Source organism: Manis pentadactyla, chromosome 2 (genome assembly GCF_030020395.1).
Source record: "Manis pentadactyla isolate mManPen7 chromosome 2, mManPen7.hap1, whole genome shotgun sequence".
NCBI classification, from domain to species: domain Eukaryota; kingdom Metazoa; phylum Chordata; class Mammalia; order Pholidota; family Manidae; genus Manis; species Manis pentadactyla.
The window spans coordinates 100,180,930-100,199,705 of record NC_080020.1 but is presented as its reverse complement, the minus strand read 5'-3'; the positions used below and the strand labels follow the sequence as shown (position 1 = coordinate 100,199,705).

Below are 18,776 nucleotides of genomic sequence, written 5' to 3'. Positions count from 1 at the left end.
TCTGCTAGGAACTAAATAACGGATAGAATTATGTAGTGGAAATAGGCTGTTATTGAGGGCTGGAGGTTTTCTCCAAGAACTCCATGGACCTTTAATGGGAGGAGAGGAGGAAGGACAAAAAAAAGCTATGGACTTCCAGTGCATTGTCTAATGGGCTGCACTATGACCTTATGTTCCTAATTTAGAGCTTTTCCCTTGTCAAAGAGTTTGTGTATCTCTTTACTTCAAGTGAGATCAATCCAGAGTTAGGTAGAGCAAGCCCTCCATTTAAATTGTATTTGTTGTCATTTCCTGTCTTACAAATGAGAAAAGGAAGTGAGAGAGAGAGTGGAGGAAGAGCCTAGATCAGATTACTTAGCCACAGAATCTGAACTAGAACCCAAACTGGCTCCATCTAGTCCTTCCTCTAACACATGGTGCCTCCGCTCACTCCTGTGAACAAAGTCTGAAGTAGGTAAACAAACTACATGGAGGAGATGGTGATGTCCTCCTAAGAGGGGTATTATCCTCATTTGTCTTTTAAGGTGACCTGTGTGTGTGCTTGCTGGTGGTGATCTGCTTTATAAGCAGTCTCATCCCATAAACCTCCCACTACCTGAAATAGCATCTTGGTGTTCTCATCACACTGGCCCGTAGGCATATTCAGAAACCAGGCTGTGGTACTTACCGGTTCAGACCCTTGTGCAGTGTTTTCCCAGGCTCCTGGGATCATCCTGCAGGGAGAAAGGTGCTCTGCATGTGCACTGGCACTTCTCTTTACTTTGTTAAGTAAATAGCTTCTGTTTTTGCCTTTGTCTAAGCTCACATCCCATTCTGCTTTCTGAGTTAAATCTCTGCTGTTTTTCCCACTGAAACAATGTGGAGGGCATTAAAAGGTAAAAAGGAGCCCTCAACACTGCACAGTGGCTACTGGGACCTGATGAATGTTAATGAACTATTTTAGTGTTGCCAAGAGTTAAAACTGAAGATGTGAGTTCACAACCTCCATATCAATGAGAACTAACATTCCTAATGTATTTCAGACATTAAAAATAAAGTCCCAAGAGTTTTCAACATAGGCAAATCACACTTGGAGAAAGGAACCCAGCCCCTTCTTGCTCAGTGAACCTGTTTATAGTTTGAGCTTTGATTCAAAACACTTGTCTCCGGTAGTCAAGCTCAGTGAGAAGAGGCTTATCATCTCTGTGTGCTTCCTTGAGGACACACCACATGAGGAAAGCAGTGATGTCTGTTTAAGCTCAAAAGAATGGTTGCACCTTTCGAATGACAAATCTGATCCTCTTACTCCCTGCTTTAAAATTTCCTGCTACATTCTCTTTAAGGGTGGAATCCAGATGCCTTTGTGGGCCATACTCAGGGTCCTTGAACAGCTGTAGTTTGTCAGTCTTCTCTACACTGCCTCAGTGGACTCCCTGGTTGCTGCCTGACAGAGACCTCCTTAATCTACGGACCAGGTTTTATGTCATCCTTGCCGTCCGTCATCCAAAGTCTCTCTCTCTTCTGTACCCAGGGTGTTTTGTTTACTTGCCTCTGTAAAAGCAAGTGTCAACACATTGTAAATCGAAGAGTCTACTATCAGTCAAAGATGGGAATTCATCTTTTTGTCTTTGTATCCTTCCTAGTGCCTAACAGGCATCCGGTCAAGTTTGCTAGCTGATTACTGCATGGGAAGTCCCTCAAAGTATTAACCATCCCATATTCTCCTACTCTTATCTCTTAACAAAGGTTCTGCTGGTCCTGATTATTTCCATTTTACAAGTGATTTTTTTCCTTTTCTGTCCAGGCAGCATAATTCGTTGTATGAGGCGCCTAGAAGAACTGCTTCGACAGATGTGTCAAGCAGCAAAAGCTATTGGAAACACCGAGTTGGAAAATAAATTTGCAGAAGGTCAGTATCCAGTCCATAAGCTTTTTCTGGTAATTAGGCAAATCTTGTGAGACTTTGAGCTTTTAATCACAGAACCTAGGAGGACATTTTCAGATGCTCTTCATTGGGTTGTCACAGAGGGCCATCTAGTAGAGTTCAAACAAGATTTTCAAGTGTCTGTATGGGAAGAAGTTTTGAGATTTTATATAAATTCATTTACAGGTATTTATTGTGCACTTACTATGTGCCAGGTATTGTTTTAAGTAGTAGAGGATATACAGCAGTAAACCAGAAGGCACAAATGCCTGCCTTTTTGGAGCTTACATTCTAGTGCAGGAAGATGTACAATAAACAAGTAAACAATTAAAATATATCAGGTGGTGGTAAGTCTACAGAAAAAAAAAATCAAAATAAGGAGTTGGGGGATAGACGACGAGGCTGTGGGGCCCCTACTGAGAAGTTGCGGTTAGGCCTTTTATAGGCCTTGACGTACTAGGGCAACAGTGAGGCCGGAGTGGCTGGAGCGGTGAGCAGTGAGGGTAGCAGGTGGAGGGAGGAAAAGAAAGGATCTGAAACAGAGATTTGGGGCACGGAGTAGTGTGCTCTGACCTGGGTTGTACAAAGCGGCTCTTAGTGTTGCATTGTAGGCAGCCTGTAGAGTAGCAAAGTAGAAGCAGGAAAACTAAGGAAAGGAGGGATAGACCAAGGCAGGAGTGATGCAGGCGGGGGAGTTACACACAGAAGCACATTTGCACATAGTTTGTTTCATCTGAATAGTGGCCAAGAAAAGGACAAGTTCAAGCATCAAAGAATAGCAGCCACATTGTTGCTCTGAGCTGGCTGCACACAGTCTTCCCTAGTGATTTCCACTAACTTAGTGTGCTGAGAGGTTTGCAGAAACTGGCTTATTTTACCACATTGTGGATAAAGGCAGACATACTTAATCATTCACGGTTTAAGTCTAGTTATGTAAACTTTTAAAATAAATTTATGTTTGTCCTACCTTAGTCCAGAAAGAATTTCATAGACATGGTAACTGAAAATACAGCATCTTCCAGCATAGGTTGAAAGTTCATGATTTTTGGTTCAACTAAGTTCTTTTGACAGCTTAGCCCTTCCACATACACACACTCTCTCTCTCTCTCTCTCTCTCTCTCTGAATTTCTCAGTTTCCCACCTCTTCAGCAGTATGTATCTTTCAGACCAGCAAGGTTTTGTATTTTCCAGGCTGCTCTCTTACCAATTTAATCAGGATTGTTGTACTGTTTGGGGGAATTGCCTTATTTGTGGCCTTGAAAATTTAAACTACATTTCTTTCCTCTCAGGAATCACCAAAATCAAGAGAGACATTGTGTTTGCTGCCAGCCTCTACTTATAGAGTCAGCTAACGGAATGCCGGATTTTAAACTGTTCACCACCTGTCTGATTACAGTTGATTACAAATGCTTACAAGTATGGATTTGGTTCTCCCATCTCAAGACAGTTGTCCTCAAACATTTTAATATGTATTATATTTAAATCAAGCATCATTCTAAAAGAGCATATTACATACACATTTGTACATAAGCATCACATTTTTTTTAATAAAAAAATGTACAGGTGGGGCATTGCTTTAGTGAAAGGCTTGACTTTTTTTTAATGAACAGATCTATATTAGAAAATTGTGTTAAATGTAACTATACACACAGGTAAAGTGGGCAACCAAGAGGTATAGTAGCAGCAGTCCCATAAAGGCTCGTACAATGGGGAGAAAGATGCATCCTCTTGCCTTCTGGTTGCAATTGTTTTCCTTAAGAAAGCGGGTCAGCTTCTTCTGGGCACTTGGCCACCTTCAAGGCTGGTGATTGTTCCGATAGTGATTCCCCGTTGTTGGTGTTTCATGCAGAGTTGTATGAGAGTCCTCCTCTTTTCTTTCTTTAAAAGGTGAATTTCTCTCCTTGAAGAAATCTGATACATACACTGTCTGTAACAGATAGGTTATACTTAGAATGGGACACAGTGTGATTTAAATAAATTTTAAAACATATACAAAGTTGCAGTTAGCAGTTAATACAAGTTACAGGTTAAGGGTATAAAAATTAGTGGCTAATAGGAATTTTTGTTAAGAGATTTCTTCCAAATTGAGAGAGTTGCTTGTGTTGGGCAAATAGCTTCACTTTGCCAACACTTAAATGAAAGTCATTCTTTATGTAAATTAGCTTTTTTTTCTTTAAATTCTTACCAAAAAGTAAAGATAATGTAACTTTGGCAGAGAGTTAGTTACCTGTTATCTGCTGTCTGTCCTAACATGACTCTTAATAACATTGGGGTTCTTACCCAACAGCAAAACTAAACCACATACTCTGCCTCTGCATAGTTGTCTCACTGGGACATTTTTTCTACTTACTTATCCAAGTGTTTATCAGTACCAAGATGTAGGCTGCTGCCCTGTATACTTACAACTAGTATTGCAACCAGAGCTCCCTGAATAAGTCCAGTCAGCACATCACTCCAGTGGTGTTTGTAATCAGAAACTCGAGACAGGCCCACGTAAATGGATACAGCAACAAGACCAAATTGCAGTGTGGGGCGCAAGAGTCTTGCCCAGTCTCCCTTCATCCTGGCTTGAAGATAAAGCTAACAGAAAAGATAAGAATAAAGAATAAAGAGTTTAACAAAGTAGAAACTATATTTAGAAACTATATTTTATATAATGTATCACCACACTTCTAAAGGTTGCTTAAAATGATTGTCATTAAACATTAATAATTACTACTACTGATCAAATGGAATATTATTATATATGGAATAGGGCTTTAGGCAGACATTTTTGTATTCACTAATCCTTTTAAACAAAATAAAAACTATTGCCCCAGAAACCTGTATTCAGGAGATTGTTATACCCATCTAGTTAGACCACCTTTCAAACTTTAAATAAGGCAAGGATTTCCTTATGACTTTCTAGGCTTTCCAGGGCAGCGCCTGCCTCAAAACTTGATATAATTCTGATTCATAGGCAAGTGTCATTAGTTCCAAGTCTTTGGATAAACCGCTAGCATTCCAAGCATGGACTGCCTTTACAATGGGCCAGGCTGCTACTTTTTGCCCAACCTGTGGAGGGGCTAAGTTTGCTTAATTCAGTCAAACAATTTACTTGACAGCTTCACTGGCCTCAAATTATTTAACATATCAATTAAGGCTAAATAACCTATTTACAAGCATATACAATGATCTTCCTGAATAGTCCTGATCCAGCAAAGGAGTCTATTCAACAGCATTTACACTTCTTAAATTCTATGACTTTTCTCTAATGAGACCTGAAAATTTCCCCTTTCCTGTGTCAACCTGCCCTTGACTTGGGATGCATCCCTGATGATGACGTAGAAGGAATTTGGGTAGATTCTTGTGCACTCCGTTCACCAAATCTAGTCTCGGTTAAGAAAAAAAAATTATTGCCTCATTTCTATATACAATAAGAATATACAGTTGACCCTTGAACAACATGGCTCTGAACACAATTTATATGCAGGTTTTTTTCAATAACTATATTGGAAAACCTTTGGGAGATTTGTGACAATTTGAAAAAAAATTCTTTAGCTTAGTTTATTCTAAGAATTCAATATATAACATACAAAATAGGTGTTAATTGACTGTCTATGTTACTGGTACGGCTTTCCAGTTGACAGTATGCTAGTGGTAGTTAAGTTTCTGAGGAGTCAAAAGTTCAGATGTTGATTGGGGGGGCACTCAGCAGTGCCTAACTCCTGTGGTGTTCAAGAGTCAGCTGTACTTTTTCACATTCATCTTCAAATTCTGTTATGTCCAACTCATGTACTTAATTAAATGCAGTCCTCAGAAAAGTTACATGGCTGTGCCCATTGACACTACCTATTTCAAATAGATACACAAACCCATTCTCCGTTCTTTGAGCAGTGCTATAAATATTTGGTTCTCACCAGCTGGCCAAGACCCCAAGAGGCTACCTAATTTCATCAATTATTTTATAGTATAAACATCTAGTTCTAAAAGCATACCAATTGTTTTCAGTCACTCAGATTTACTTGTGGAGCCCCCTCTCCCCTTTGTTGCTGTTGGCACTCTAAAAATGTAAATAGTTGGGCGGAGCCAACATGGCAGCGTTGAGTAGGACAGTGGGAATCTCCTCCCAAAAACATATATATTTTTGAAAATACAACAAATACAACTGATCCTAAAAGAGCGATCAGAAGACACAGGACAACAGCCAGACTACAACTACACCAGCGAGAACCCAGTGCCTGGTGAAAGGGGTAAGATACAACCCCCGGCCCGGCGGGACCCGAGCGCCCATCCCCCCAGCTCCCGGCGGGAGGGAGAGGGAGCCCAGGACTGCTAAACACCCAGCCCCAGTCACCCGCACCAGAGCGCAGACACAGTGCATGCGTGGAGGGCTGGAAACTAGGGAAATAGGGCAGCAAGACCTCTGAGCGGGCTCCGAAGCTGATGCCCCTGTGACAAAGAAAAGCTAGTGCTTTTTGAAAGTCTTAAAGGGACAGGGACTTAACAGCTAGACGGAAACAACACTGGTCACAGCCCAGTGGCTGGAAATTACAGGGAAAACCGGGCACACTAAACCCCTGGGCAACAGCTCTGAGACCCCCTCACGGAGGTAAACAGCCAAACAGCCCCCCTGTCCATTACCCCTCAGGGCGCTGGGAAAGCAGAGAAACAGCCTAAGGCAAACCACACCCACAGAAAGGGAAATTCCTACCCTCTGGCCGGGCAAGACACAAAGACCCAGCCTACATGCAATTACCCAACACAAGCCACTAGGGGTCGCAGTTGTCCCAGTAAAGAAAGGCCAGTAGCAAGTGAAAATTTTGGCCCTCCCAGCTGACAGTCAATAGCACCTGTCAAGATGAAAAGGCAAAAAAATATGATCCAGACAAGACTAACCCAGACAGCTTTGGCATCTGCTACATCTTCCCCTGAGAAGGAACCTGGGGAGATAGATTTAGCCAGTCTTCCTGAAAAAGAATTCAAAACAAAAGTCATAACCATGCTGATGGACTTGCAGAGAAATATGCAAGAACTAAGGAAGGAGAATACAGAAATAAAACAAGCTCTGGAAGGACTTCAAAACAGAATGGACGAGATGCAAGAGACCATTAATGGACTAGAAAACAGAGAACAGGAACGCAGAGAAGCTGATGCAGAGAGAGAGAAAAGGATCTCCAGGAATGAAAGAATTTTAAGAGAGCTGAGTGACCAATTGAAACGGAACAATATCCGCATTATAGGGGTACCAGAAGAAGAAGAGAGAGAAAAAGGGATAGAAAGTGTCTTTGAAGAAATAATTGCCGAAAATTTCCGCAAACTAGGGGAAGAAATGGACCACAGAGGTACACAGAACTCCCATGACAAGGGATCCAAGGAGGGCAACACCAAGACACATAATAATTAAAATGGCAAAGAGCAAAGACAAGTACAAAGTATTAAAGGCAGCCAGAGAGAAAAAAAAGGTCACCTACAAAGGAAAACCCATCAGGCTATCATCAGACTTCTCAACAGAAACCCTACAGGCCAGAAGAGAATGGCATGATATACTTAATGCAATGAAACAGAAGGGCCTCGAACCAAGACTACTGTATCCAGCACGAATATCATTTAAATATGAAGGAGGGATTAAACAATTCCCAGACAAGCAAAAGTTGAGGGAATTTGCCTCCCACAAACCACCTCTACAGGGCATCCTACAGGGACTGCTCTAGATGGGAGCACTCCTAAAAAGAGCACACAACAAAACACCCAACATATGAAGAAGGGAGGAGGAGGAATAAGAAGAAAGAGAAATAAAGAATCATCAGACCGTGGTTATAATAGCTCAACAAGCGAGCTAAGTTAGACAGTAAGATAGTAAAGAAGCTAACCCTGAACCTTTGGTAACCACAAACTTAAAGCCTGCAATGGCAATAAGTTCATACCTTTCAATAATCACCCTAAATGTAAATGGACTGAATGCACCAATCAAAAGACAGAGTAATAGAATGGATAAAAAAGCAAGATCCATCCATATGCTGCTTACAAGAGACTCACCTCAAACCCAAAGACATGCACAGACTTAAAGTCAAGGGATGGAAAAAGATATTTCATGCAAACAACAGAGAGAAGAAAGCAGGTGTTGCAATTCTGGTATCAGACAAAACAGACTTCAAAATAAAGTAAAAGACAAAGAAGGACATTACATAATGATAATGGGCTCAGTCCAACAAGAGGATATAACCATTATAAATATATATGCACCCAATACAGGAGCACCAACATACCTGAAACAAATACTAACAGAACTAAAGTAGGAAATAGAAAGCAATGCATTCATTCTAGGAGACTTCAACACACCACTCACTCCAAAGGACAGATCCACCAGACAGAAAATAAGTAAGGACACAGAGGCACTAAAACAGATGGACCTAATAGACATCTACAGAACTCTACATCCAAAAGCAACAGGATGCACATTCTTCTCAAGTGCACATGGAACATTCTCCAGAATAGACCACATAACATACTAGGCCACAAAAAGAGCCTCAGTAAATTCCAAAAGACTGAAATCCTACCAACCAACTTTTCAGACCACAAAGGCATAAAACTAGAAATAAACTGTACAAAGAAAGCAAAAAGGCTCACAAACACATGGAGGCTTAACAACATGCTCCTAAATAATCAATGGATCAATGACCAAATCAAAATGGAGATCCAGCAATATATGGAAACAAACAACAACAACACTAAGCCCCAACTACTGTGGGACACAGCAAAAGCAGTCTTAAGAGGACAGTATATAGCAATCCAAGCATATTTCAAAAAGGAAGAACAATCCAAAATGAATGGTCTAATGTCACAATTATCGAAATTGGAAAAAGAAGAACAAATGAGGCCTAAGGTCAGTAGAAGGAGGGACATAATAAAGATCAGAGAAGAAATAAATAAAATTGAGAAGACTAAAACAATAGCAAAAATCAATGAAACTAAGAGCTGGTTCTTTGAGAAAATAAAATAGATAAGCCTCTAGCCAGACTTATTAAGAGAAAAAGAGAATCAACACACATCAACAGAATCAGAAACGAGAAAGGAAACATCACGACGGACCCAACAGAAATACAAAGAATTATTAGAGACTACTATGAAAACCTATATGCTAACAAGCTGGGAAACCTAGGAGAAATGGACAACTTCCTAGAAAAATACAACCTTCCAAGACTGACCCAGAAAGAAACAGAAAATCTAAACAGACCAATTACCAGCAATGAAATTGAAGCGGTAATCAAAAAACTACCAAAGAACAAAACCCCCGGGCCACATGGATTTACCTCGGAATTTTATCAGACATACAGGGAAGACATAATACCCATTCTCCTTAAAGTTTTCCAAAAAATAGAAGAGGAGGGGATACTCCCAAACTCATTCTATGAAGCTAACATCACCCTAATACCAAAACCAGGCAAAGACCCCACCAAAAAAGAAAACTACAGACCAGTATCCCTGATGAACGTAGATGCAAAAATACTCAACAAAATATTAGCAAACCGAATTCAAAAATACATCATAAGGATCATACACCATGGCCAAGTGGGATTCATCCCAGGGATGCAAGGATGGTACAACATTCTAAAGTCCATCAACATCATCCACCACATCAACAAAAAGACAAAAACCACATGATCATCTCCATAGATGCTGAAAAAGCATTTGACAAAGTTCGACATCCATTCATGATAAAAACTCTCAGCAAAATGGAAATAGAGGGCAAGTACCTCAACATAATAAAGGCCATCTATCATAAACCCACAGCCAACATTATATTGAACAGCGAGAAGCTGAAAGCTTTTCCTCTGAGATCGGGAACTAGACAGGGATGCCCACTCTCCCCACTGTTATTTAACATAGTACTGTAGGTCCTAGCCACAGCAATTAGACAAAACAAAGAAATACAAGGAATCCAGATTGGTAAAGAAGTTGTTAAACTGTCACTATTTGCAGATGACATGATACTGTACATAAAAAACCCTAAAGACTCCACCCCAAAACTACTAGAACTGATATCGGAATACAGCAAAGTTGCAGGATACAAAATCAACACACAGAAATCTGTGGCTTTCCTATACACTAACAATGAACCAACAGAAAGAGAAATCAGGAAAACAACTCCATTCACAATTGCATCAAAAAAAAATAAAATACCTAGGAATAAACCTAACCAAAGAAGTGAAAGACTTATACTCTGAAAACTACAAGTCACTCTTAAGAGAAATTAAAGGGGACACTAACAGATGGAAACTCATCCCATGCTCGTGGCTAGGAAGAATTAATATCGTCAAAATGGCCATCCTGCCCAAAGCAATATACAGATTTGATGCAGTCCCTATGAAACTACCAGCAACATTCTTCAATGAACTGGAACAGATAATTCAAAAATTCATATGGAAACACCAAGACCCCGAATAGCCAAAGCAATCCTGAGAAAGAAGAATAAAGTAGGGGGGATCTCACTCCCCAACTTCAAGCTCTACTATAAAGCCATAGTAATCAAGACAATTTGGTACTGGCACAAGAACAGAGCCACAGACCAATGGAACAGACTAGAGAATCCAGACATTAGCCCAGACATATATGGTCAATTAATATTTGATAAAGGAGCCATGGACATACAATGGCGAAATGACAGTCTCTTCAACAGATGGTGCTGGCAAAACTGGACAGCTACATGTAGGAGAATGAAACTGGACCATTGTCTAACCCCATATACAAAAGTAAACTCCAAATGGATCAAAGACCTGAATGTAAGTCATGAAACCATTAAACTCTTGGAAAAAAACATAGGCAAAAACTTCTTAGACATAAACATGAGTGACCTCTTCTTGAACATATCTCCCCGGGCAAGGAAAACAACAGCAAAAATGAACAAGGGGGACTATATTAAGCTGAAAAGCTTCTGTACAGCAAAAGACACCATCAATAGAACAAAAAGGAACCCTCCAGTATGGGAGAATATATTTGAAAATGACACATCCGATAAAGGCTTGACGTCCAGAATATATAAAGAGCTCACGCACCTCAACAAACAAAAAACAAAATAACCCAATTAAAAAATGGGCAGAGGAACTGAACAGACAGTTCTCCAAAAAAGAAATACAGATGGCCAACAGACACATGAAAAGATGCTCCACATCGCTAATTATCAGAGAAATGCAAATTAAAACTACAATGAGGTATCACCTCACACCAGTAAGGATGGCTGCCATCCAAAAGACAAACAACAACAAATATTGGCGAGGCTGTGGAGAAAGGGGAACCCTCCTACACTGCTGTTGGGAATGTAAGTTAGTTCAACCATTGTGGAAAGCAGTATGGAGGTTCATCAAAATGCTCAAAACAGACTTACCATTTGACCCAGGAATTCCACTCCTAGGAATTTACCCTAAGAATGCAGCAATCAAGTTTGAGAAAGACCAATGCACCCCTATGTTTATTGCAGCACTATTTACAATAGCCAAGAATTGGAAGCCACCTAAATGTCCATCGATAGATGAATGGATAAAGAAGATGTGGTACATATACACAATGGAATACTACTCAGCCATAAGAAAAGGGCAAATCCTACCATTTGCAGCAACATGGATGGAGCTGGAGGGTATTATGCCAGTGAAACAAGCCAAGCGGAGAAAGAGAAATACCAAATTATCTCACTCATCTGTGGAGTATAAGAACAAAGGAAAAACTGAAGGAACAAAACAGCAGCAGAATCACAGAACTCAAGAATGGACTAACAGGTACCAAAGGGAAAGGGACTGGGGAGGATGGGTGGGTAGGGAGGGATAAGGGGGGGAGAAGTAGGGGGGTATTAAGATCAGCATGCATGGGGGGGTGGGAGAAAGGGGAGGGCTGTACAACACAGAGAAGACAAGTAATGATTCTACAACATTTTGCTATGCTGATGGACAGTGACTGTAAAGGGGTTTATAGGGGGGACCTGGTATAGGGGAGAGCCTAGTAAACATAATATTCATCATGTAAGTGTAGATTAATGATAACAAAAAAAAAAAGCAGCTCCTGTGTGGTGACCTCCAGTGAGTTCTACACAATGGTATAAAGGGCATATAAAAGTGTAGGCAAAGGGTCTGTTTGTGTTTATACAGAGGATCAAAGCCTAATTGGGCTACCCCGAAAATGAACTATGATATGATATGAAAAAGAACTTCCAACATCAGCACTCTCGGGAAGACTCATGCCAGAAGATGATCATCAAAAAACCCCAACAAAGATCCACGCACTGCTACAGCTGTAGATGCACTCATCCCACCAGCTCCTGGACTTGCCATGGGAATGAGGAAGGAGATATCTAAGCTGGCCTGTGCATACAGTAAAACAACAAATTTGACTGGATCTATACTGTTGGAACTCAATCAAGAATTAGGAGAAGTGCAAATTGTAGCACTCCAAAATCTTACAACTACAGACTATTTACTGTTAAAAGAACATATGAGATGTGAACAGTTCCCAGGAATGGGTTGTTTTAATTTGTCTGATTTCTCTCAGACTGTTCAAGTTCAGTTGGACAATATCCACCATATCATAGATAAGTTTTCACAAATGCCTAAGGTGCCTAACTGGTTTTCTTAGTTTCACTGGAGATGGCTGGTAATTACAGGTATGCTTTGGTTATGTAACTATACTCCTATTATGTTAATGTGTGTGTGCAATTTAAGTAGTAGCTTAAAACCTATACATGCTGAAGTTATTCTACAAGAAGATATGTCAAAGAAATAATCAATCTTCCCATGTTTTCTTTGGCCTGATACTTCTATAGTTTTTCTTCTTCCTTCCTAATTACAACCCTTTAATAGAATTCGTGCGTCATATCGAATTTACCGAGTATCATAATTCTTCCAAGTGGTACAGATACCTCAAAACAAATGCTGGGCATAGAAGCCACAGGGCATAAATATGCAAAGAAGTAAAAAGCTAACCTTTTCAAACAATAAGGCTTCTCTCTCACTTACCAACTTTACATTTCCCTGTATGGCCCCGGAAGATGACTGGTTAGCCAGAGACGGGTAAGATTCCTCAAGGGAGGAACAACCTAAGACAGGCACAGTCACAGGGGGGCCATCAGGTGAGAAATTGGGGATCAACAGAGGTGAGGCTTAGAACCTCACCCCCCTGTTCTGAGAGAAATCTTCTGCATCTGTGGATGTTTTATGGCCCTTGTCTAGCTTGGATTAACACATATTCTACAGGCACACACTTGATCATCTACATTTGCTCTCTTACAACACTAAACTATGTTTTCTACCTTTATCTTGTATCTACCTACCACTTCAGCATTTTATTAAAAATAATAATAATAAAGAGAGAAATGTGGTATCCACATATAAATCAAGTATAAAAACCAAATGAGTATTCATATTTGAACTGACTGTTTAGAGTTCATAATGCATGAGCAAAACCGAAAGTTTCTGTGATGACTGCCCTTGTACTGTTCACCATGTAACTTATTCACTATGTAAGAATTTGTTCTCCATGTAAGAACTTGTTCGTTATGCTTCAGAAGATTGGAGACTGACAAAAATTAGGCTTGGGGTGAATTAATGATTGTGCATTGAGCATTGACTCCCCTATACAGAATTTTATTGTTGTTAACAACCATTTGATCAATAAATATGAGAGATGCCCTCACAAAAATAAAAAAAAAAGTACACACTTCCAATTGTAAAATAAATAACCGGGATGTAATGTATAGCATAAGGAATATAGTCCAAATATTGTAACAACTTGGTATGGTGATAGCTGGTACCTAGAATTATCATGTATATAAATGTTGAATCACTGTGTTGTACACCTGAAACTAATGTAATACTGTGTCAACTACCCTTCAATAAAAAATAATTATCTACAGAAAAAAAAAAGAATACTTCTTATAACAACAAGAACAGTAACAACAAAATACAGAGGAGAACGTTCATTATGTATGTCTGTATTAATGCCTCACATATGATCTATGCTATTTTTGTACTTTGGGATGAGTATCTAATCCTTCTGAACTGGGCTGTTTATGTTAATGCAGCCTTTACCAGTACCATCATCTTGCTACCATTCTAGCCACCGAGGACAAATTAGAGGCAATGTGCAGGCAAATTCCTATTTGGAATGTTTCTGTGTTGCAACCTCCAATTCAGTCATTCTTTGGAAAGGAGGTGGTAGGTGTGGGGAAGTTGGCGTTCCTATGGCCAGGATCCTCACTGAACTTAAACCACCTGATGATGTAACTGGCCTGTTGCTAGGCTACCGCTTCCACACCTGTAGGCAATAAGCTATTACTGCGCTATATAGAGAGCTCGGCCCAGAGCTCTGGGCGGAGGCAGAGACGCTAGTGCTCGACCTACCACAGGAGAACAAGCCGGGTAATAAACCCTTTCACCCCAAAAAAAAAAAAAATGTAAATAGTTAAGAGGCTTGTCTTGGGATTCTAGAGTTGGGAAGATGGTTGCTTCTGGTTGAAGCAAAGTTGCCATCTGGCAACTGAAGCCAGTTAGATAACAACCATTCCAGTAGGGGTCACCTCTTTAGTTCCAGCGCTATTGGAATTTTTATTCATTTTAAGGAAAGCGGTTCCTTAACTGGGGCCAAAGCCATGTTTTAGATATTACTCATAAAGTTAAGCATTCCTATTCTTGTTACTTAGCTGCCTTTTCATACAGTGGTTAAAGAAATGGGTTCTTTAGACTATAAAAATATGTACCTAGGAATTATAAATACATGAATGCAGACATCTTCAGGAGAACTGCATGCATGCATCTCTGCTAAGGACGCAACAAGAAAAAAAAAAACACCAGCTCTAAAATGGTATGAAGTTAGCCTTATTTTGTATTTCCTAAAGGAAACTGAGAGAATTTTCAAGGTCCTTCCTCACTCAGGATTCAAAAATCCCTCTAATAGTATTTCCCTTCCAAAGAAACCTTACTGGCTCCAGGTAGCCTGCAGAAATATTTTGCCCAAGTTTCTTCTTTAACATCCCTGTGAATTTTCATTCATTTATGGATCAGTAATCACATAAGCTCCAGTAAACCTAAGGTGAAAATTTATACCTCTAGGAAGCTAGTTTCTCCTTATACATCTACCTAAGACTATTTCATCCTGAGGGATTCTGGGATTCCCCAATTGTCACAACAACTAACCACTCCAGACTCTGGCTCCTCTGGTGACTAGTGACCATGGTTTGAGTACAAGTTGTGGTCACAGAGCAATTCTCAGCTCTGGCTGCGGTTGGCTAATTGTCCTTCCAGTAATTTGCCTGCTCTCCATTTCCCTGGGTCCCAGGTACTCAATGTAGGTCTGAAGGCCAGGCACCACCTTCAGCCCTGCTCTTTCCTGTGAAGAAGCTTCCTCATTGAACTTTCTTGGACCTAAGGTTAAACCCGAGTTCCACAGTGAACATGCCCAAAACTCAAGACTTTGAAAACTCCCCTCCCTCCCGTGTTGCCAGCTAGTAAAGCGCGTACAATGCTGTCTTTGGGGCTCCACTTCCCCAGACTTTCTCAGGTTCTGCAGGTCAGATCTTTCTTAAAGCTGCGTCCCTCTGGAGGCACTGGAGATTGAGCTTCCTCTACCACTCATTTACCTGCTTTTCAAAATCATTACCTCTTCCTTATTGTCTCCTTTTCTATTCTTTGACTTTATGGGTTTATGACTATTCTGTTCCTTGACCTGTCAGCTTCTTGTAAGGGGAGAGGAAAGTGTATGTTCCTTTAAAAAGAAGTGTCTATTGAGGATAGTATATGTTCCTGTCTCAGAAACTGAATGTCTGAAGCTTCTCAGCACTGTTCTATCCGAACTAGACACAGGGACAGAAGTCATGGTCTCATGCCAAAGCTGATCATAAGAAGGTCCCACAGGTCCTTGCCTGGCATACTCCATTCCTCCCCTTCCCCATCAGGCATATGCCAATCAGATACCACTGAATCCATTCACAGCAAAGCACTTGGTTGCTTATACCCTAAGAGAAGAACTTAGAATTTCATACCCAAATTTGTGTTTGGTACCAGATAGGCTCAATGGCAGTGTCAACTAAATTCCCCTTCTGGGGGAACACCCTCTTCTCCCCACCACAGACAGACGCAGTTCAAGGGGTGGCTCTGTTTAGGCCACGTAGCCTGCCCTCTCTTCTGGGAGGGCACTGACTACATGACTTACAACAGGCCTGACCCAGAGAGATGCTGGGCTGTATTCTCCCTCTGGAATTTATGCTGAAAGTAGGAAGGAGTTCTCTATTTTCAGAAGTTGTAGAAAGGACACCTAATGGATGCATGATGGACCACTTGCACATTAAAAGAATGAGAAACCAAGTGCTGTGCTTAGGCAAGGAGAGCAAGCCATTTAGTAGAAAATAATGGAACAGAGTGGCAGCCACACCGAAAACCTAGGTGGCCGATGAGACACATGGAGAGAGTCGGTTTCTTTCCTGGGGGAACGCTGCTTCTAATCCATGTGTGTTTACTGCAAACCACCTTTCTTCTAGATTATAAATGAGTCAGCTGCTACAACCAAAAGATTAAAAAGCCAATTAACAGCCTCTTCTGTGTGTTTAACTTAAATCCTGTTTTGTTTTTAATTTGGATTTCTGTGACTCAGATGATGCTGTTTAACTTTTAAGTTTCTACTGTAGAGAAGGGAAACCATCTTTATTCACCTGGGTTCAAACAAGTGAGAAAAACAGGAAAATAAAATCCTGTCGGAGCGAACATTCCACTGAAGGCACCACTACAAGAGACCCATAGCACTGGGTGTGGGATTTACTGCTGACTTTTCTACAAACAGTACCAGGGTGTGAGCCCTTAAGCCACACGGCCCATCTAGCTCACTTGTTCCATCACTCTTTCCTCCCGCCCATTCTAAAATTCTCTGAACATGACGTTCACCTTGACTTAGCTAGCTGACTGGTCCAATGGGTGTTTCAGCCAAGTGGGCAGGCGGGGTTGGAGATACACTACTTAATGAGAGTCTCGTTGCTTCTGGATCCCTCCTAATCCTAAAATCCAACTTTCTGGTGAGGAAAGCTCCAGGGTAGAGAGAGAACAACTGGAAATACAAGAGTAGAAAGGCAGAACAGAGGCGATAACCGCAGCTCTTCACTGAGGTGCTCTCCAGAGACAAAGCCTTCCCACCTTGAGTCTACAGCCCCCATGCAGAACAGCTAAGGGAACAAAGATGAAAACAAATGCAACGGGCAGGACTCCAGTCACGCAAAGAGGGCGCTGTGGCTAGTGTAAGACAAAACCCAGCAGCACAAGACTTCTGGTTGGGGTAAAGAGGCAGGTAGAAAAGGGCCTAAACCAGGGCCTTAGGCAGAGGGGGATATGCTATGATAACCGAGTTTTTTAAAAAAGAAACAATTAACAAAAGGGTTAGCCCAGGAGAGAATGGATGGGGGAAAATCCCCAGTTAGCTGCCAAGACCAAAAAGGCTTTGCTTGCTTAGCAAGGACTACCTCCTCTGCCTACCTCTGCCCACGAATTTGAGTAAAAGGGAACACCTAGGCCTGCCTCTGGTGTCATCCCTGCTGTAAAAGGCAAGAGGCATGTAAGTTTCCAAGAGGCACAGATTGGGAAGAAGAGTTAATAGGAAAAACAAAGACACATGACTCATTTCAGAACCTTTACATTCCTCCCTCCCCCACTGTCACCTACTAAAACGGGCAGGATAGACCCATACCATAGGAGGACATAACACAGAAAGGGAGTCAACCTTAAGGCCTTGAAACCACGATGAGGCCCAGCTCTGCCGCTCCGTGAGTCTTTAGTAGGAGAAAACTCTCAACCTGACCAGACGGTCAAAGCAAGAGTTCAGAGAAAATCAATTACAACCACTGACTGCACACAGACCAGTTTTAGAAAGCAGACACTAGTTTGAGAAGAATTAGCCTTAGGAATCTACCATTATCTTCCTGGGATACCCTCACTTAGAAAAGGAAGGTTCCAGGTATAGTTCTTGCCTCCAAGAGCAAACTGAGCAAGGGGAGGCCTCCTGAAACACTCTGCCAGGTAGGGCTTCCAGGCAGGAATAGCTTCTCTTAGCAAAGTAAAACCTACTGAAAATGGGGTGGAAACCAACTATGTCCAGTATTTTTAAAGGAATGAACAAAAGCTTCTTAGCTGGGATATTATTTGAGATTCATAAAGGCAATTTCTTATTGTTTAAGGCAATAAAGACAGAAGGAGTCAATCTGCTCAAAATGACCAGATACTCAAGCCCAGAAAGGAGGGCTGTAGGAAGAAGCTCCGCCATGCAGGCACCAAAGCTTTATTGAAGTGCAGACAGGCCCTCCTAATCCAGACAGAGTTCAACACTTGTGCATCTATGAAGAGCTTCACCATAGTTTTATAGGGTGCAACAAAGATGACCTGGTGAAAATAAAGCGAGGACTTTTCATGCACGGCACAGGGCCATGCTGGAAAAAAATTAGGTGTATGCATCTTTCCTTTTGTGTAAAAAATATGTACTTTTTTAATAAAAGGAAATTCAGGTCTATGATTGTACTTAAGCATTCTTCCATTATCTATCACAAAAGAGTAGGATATAGCCTTTTTTGCCTATAATTTCTGGGGGGAAAAACCCAAAATCAAAACATTTAGCTTGCATTAAAGGATCTGATTGTACTAACTCACCTTTATAATCTGACTGCTAAACAAGATATTTTCTGAAGCTGGTTCAATTTGATTTTGACTTTCCTTGTAATATTTCAAAATGCTATTGTCTTATAGGGTCTTTTAATACTCTATTCTTAGAAGAGGGGTTTTTCTCATTTTAAACTAGAATGAGGGGGTCAGGTTGCAAGCTAAGAATGATTTTCACATTTTTGAAGGGTTATTTACAAATAAAGAAATGCAACTAAGAC

At 40.9% G+C, this 18,776-nt stretch overlaps 2 protein-coding genes across 4 annotated transcripts in view; one reads left to right on the top strand and one right to left on the bottom strand.

Annotated features, from left to right (window-relative positions):
* Nucleotides 1-4,626, top strand: part of MTREX (Mtr4 exosome RNA helicase) — a 130,620-nt gene extending 125,994 nt beyond the window's left edge. For both annotated transcript variants that reach the window (XM_036900345.2, XM_036900344.2), the window contains 2 exons: nt 1,784-1,888; nt 3,193-4,626. In XM_036900345.2, the coding sequence (XP_036756240.1) occupies nt 1,784-1,888; nt 3,193-3,245 (158 nt within the window). In that variant the 3' untranslated portion in view covers nt 3,246-4,626. The remainder of the gene's footprint in view (nt 1-1,783; nt 1,889-3,192) is intronic.
* PLPP1 (phospholipid phosphatase 1) overlaps nt 2,050-18,776 on the bottom strand; it is a 96,273-nt gene continuing 79,546 nt past the window's right edge. For both annotated transcript variants that reach the window (XM_036900346.2, XM_036900347.2), the window contains exons 5-6: nt 4,307-4,483; nt 2,050-3,830 (exon numbers count right to left, since the gene is read on the bottom strand). In XM_036900346.2, the coding sequence (XP_036756241.1) occupies nt 3,699-3,830; nt 4,307-4,483 (309 nt within the window). In that variant the 3' untranslated portion in view covers nt 2,050-3,698. The remainder of the gene's footprint in view (nt 3,831-4,306; nt 4,484-18,776) is intronic.